We start from the raw sequence: 3,043 nt of genomic DNA on the forward strand, positions 1-3,043 counted from the left end.
ATAATTCCGCTATTGGTCCAGTTTGGTGTGTTGGCCCTCAAGGCCCTATATATGTAATACTTGAACGAAAATGTCATTTTTTGTATCAAACGGTATGTATGCATGTAAGACTCTTAATATTCAGTATCTGTGTGTTCGGTGAGCATTGATCTCTGGGATCATTGAGCACGATCATTCGGCGATCTCGACTCGTAAGTCGGGGTGCCCCCAGGACTTTTGTTTGTTTTCATCAACATTGTTTTCCAAATTGTGACATTTTTTTTAACATACAAACGTTTTTACAAAGATCCGGAGCATTTTTTGAAGTCGCAAACATTTTATGTTTTATTCAACTTTTTATTTCTTAATTCTCAGTTTTTAAAATCATAATTCTAAATTATTTAAAATTTGATTTTAAAGATTGGTTTTCTAAATTATTTAAAGTAGCAAAATTGGAAAATAAAAAATAAATGAAAAACGAAACTAAAAAAACAGGCACAAACTTTTTTTAAAATTGTAGGTGAATTTTAAAAATGCATGAACATATTTTAATTAGCAAACATTTTGTTCAATGTTATCAATAATTTTGAATACACGGACTTTTGTTTAAAATCATTGTCATTTTTTCATTTTACGAACTTTTTTACAAAGTTCTAAACATTTATTTGTATATGCGAGCATTTGTATAAAAATCCACAACAATTTTTGAATTCACAAACATTTTATGTTTTTTTATGAATATGTTATTTCAAATTTCTCAGTTACTTCAAATTCGAAAAGTTATTTGAAAATTTCAGTTATTTAAATTATAAAAAAACAGAATTGAACATAAAATAGAAATAAAATGTAAAACTGAAAAACAGGCCCTTGTGCATGCACCGACCCAGACGAGTGTGCTGTGCTGCATTTTCTCATAGTGCGGATAGTGTAATATAGAAGGGACCTACATGGGCCGGCCCAGTTATGAGATTTTTTTGTGTGAGACATTTTTTTTGAAACACGGTCTTTTAGGACCTGGTTTATTAAAAAAGTCAAAGAAAGTTGCTCGGTTAATAAACAAAAAATCGGAAGCTAAAACCGTCTCAATACATCCCTTGACACCCATGCAACCTGTACAAGAACGGCCAAGTTAAAGAGAAGAACGTCGTCGAGGTTGCAATCCATTTATTAACCCGGTATTTATGGTTAATTTTAACCTATTCCAAAGACAATTTAAACGATCGTAGTAGTAGTAGTATTATTATTATTATTATTATTATTATTATTATTATTATTATTATTATTATTATTATTATTAGATAGAGATAGGGATATAAATAGATAGCCTTTTTGAGTTTTATATTATAACGGAGATTTGAAGTGGCCTCGGATGAAAGTCAAGTTTCGTGTGTGTGTACGGCTCGGAGTCCATCGATTGAACCCCACAGTATATATATACGGACGGAGTCAATCGATATATGGACGGATCGTCTACGTAAAACCTAATATATATAAGAAGGCCGGCCGATCCAGCGATGTCGATGGCGACGGCGGATCCGTGCCCGTGCGTGGTCATCGCGCCGCAGATCAAGGCCGCCGACGGAACGGTCACCACCGCCGGGTTCTACCGCTGGGAGGAGGGCCAGGAAGCCGCCACCCTCGTGATGGACGCCATGCCCGACTACCAATCCTTCCACCCCTACACGGAAGCGGCGCACGACCTCGCGCACTGCGACGGGCTGCTGCTGGTGCCCACCGCCGCCGCCGCACGCGTCCTCAACCCGGCAACGACCCGCGTCCTGGAGCTCCCCTCCTCCGTCGCGCCACCTCCGCCCCCGCTCCCCTCCGGTCGGATCCTGGGCCACCACGCGTTCGGCCTCGGCCGCGACTCCCGCTCTGGCGCCTACAAGGTCGCCCGCTTCTTCTACCGCTCACTGGACGAGGTCGAGCTCTTCGCCGGCGGCTGCACCTACACCTATGCACTCGGGGCGGAGGTGCTCACCGTCGCCGGCGTCGGGGCGGACCACCGTTGGCGTGAGACCGCGGCGCCACCGCCGTGCCCGGTCATACCAGGCCGCACGGCGACATTCTTCGAGGGCTCGCTCCTCTTCACCCCCCACGAGCGGGTCCTCGGCAAAGAGGCGCCGGGCTTCATCCGATTCCGCCTTGACGACGAGGTGTTCGACGTTACGCCGGGGCCTCCCCGCGACAAGAGGATTGACTACGGATCGTCCAGCTTGGCGGAGCTGCGCGGGGAGTTGTGGATGTGCGTTAACAACAGCACGAGTCCCGGCATCGGGTCGGTGGAGATGTGGGCGTGCGGCGACCTCGCCGGCGCCCGGTGGGAGCTGCGTCACGCCGTCAAGGACTTTGTTTTCCATGGCCACCGGTCGCTTCGTCCAGTCACCGCGTCCGCCGGTGCCATACTGCTGCGCTACGGACCGTGGCACCTTTGGTGCTACCGTCGGCAGGGTCGTCAGCCGGGTTACGGCGACGTCGTCAACATGCGGTTTCTCAAGTATCAGCGCCATGACCACAATGTCGTCGAGTATCAAAAGGAAACAATCTATACCCTTCATGTAATTCCCTACATTCCAAGCCTTGTCCCAATTTAAAAAGTGGGCTGCAATCATCTATATATACTGTTTTAGCAATTTATTTGAACTGCTAAAACATCATATATTATGATACAAATGTAGTAGTAATTAATTCAGATAATCTGAAGGTCACAGACAGAATGAAGAATGGAGGGGGATCTGGTAGAGCGGCTGCGGCCATTTTTATGATCGTTATTATTTTGGCTGTGATTTTTATGTCGTCCAGTATCAAAGGGAAACAGTCTATACCGTTCATGTAATTCCCTACATTCCAAGCCTTGTCCCAGTTATCAAGACTAGGTTATATAGGTTATATAAGTTACCATGATCTTCACACAAAAGTTACCGGGGTGTGTTTTCCTGGTCACCAAAATTACCACGATGTCATCAATTCTAGATGAGTTGGTAAAATGGACTACTAAGTGTGGAAAAGATTGGACATTGCATTATGTTTTGTGCAAACGTACAAGAGGAGACAAGCTAAATAG

The 3,043-nt window shown here is 44.6% G+C and overlaps 1 protein-coding gene across 1 annotated transcript; it reads left to right on the forward strand.

The window, feature by feature from the left end:
• Positions 1 to 1,493: 1,493 nt before the first annotated feature.
• LOC123404898 lies at positions 1,494 to 2,743 on the forward strand. The gene has a single exon (XM_045098822.1). The coding sequence runs from the start codon at positions 1,494 to 1,496 to the stop codon at positions 2,571 to 2,573; it is 1,080 nt and encodes a 359-aa protein (XP_044954757.1). The 3' UTR covers positions 2,574 to 2,743.
• The last annotated feature ends 300 nt before the right edge of the window (positions 2,744 to 3,043 follow it).

Source organism: Hordeum vulgare, chromosome 6H (genome assembly GCF_904849725.1).
Source record: "Hordeum vulgare subsp. vulgare chromosome 6H, MorexV3_pseudomolecules_assembly, whole genome shotgun sequence".
Classification (NCBI taxonomy): domain Eukaryota; kingdom Viridiplantae; phylum Streptophyta; class Magnoliopsida; order Poales; family Poaceae; genus Hordeum; species Hordeum vulgare.

What these genes read in the sequence shown, in the direction of transcription:
- LOC123404898 (XM_045098822.1), top strand. Translation starts at nt 1,494, where the DNA reads ATGTCGATGGCGACGGCGGATCCGTGCCCGTGCGTGGTCATCGCGCCG.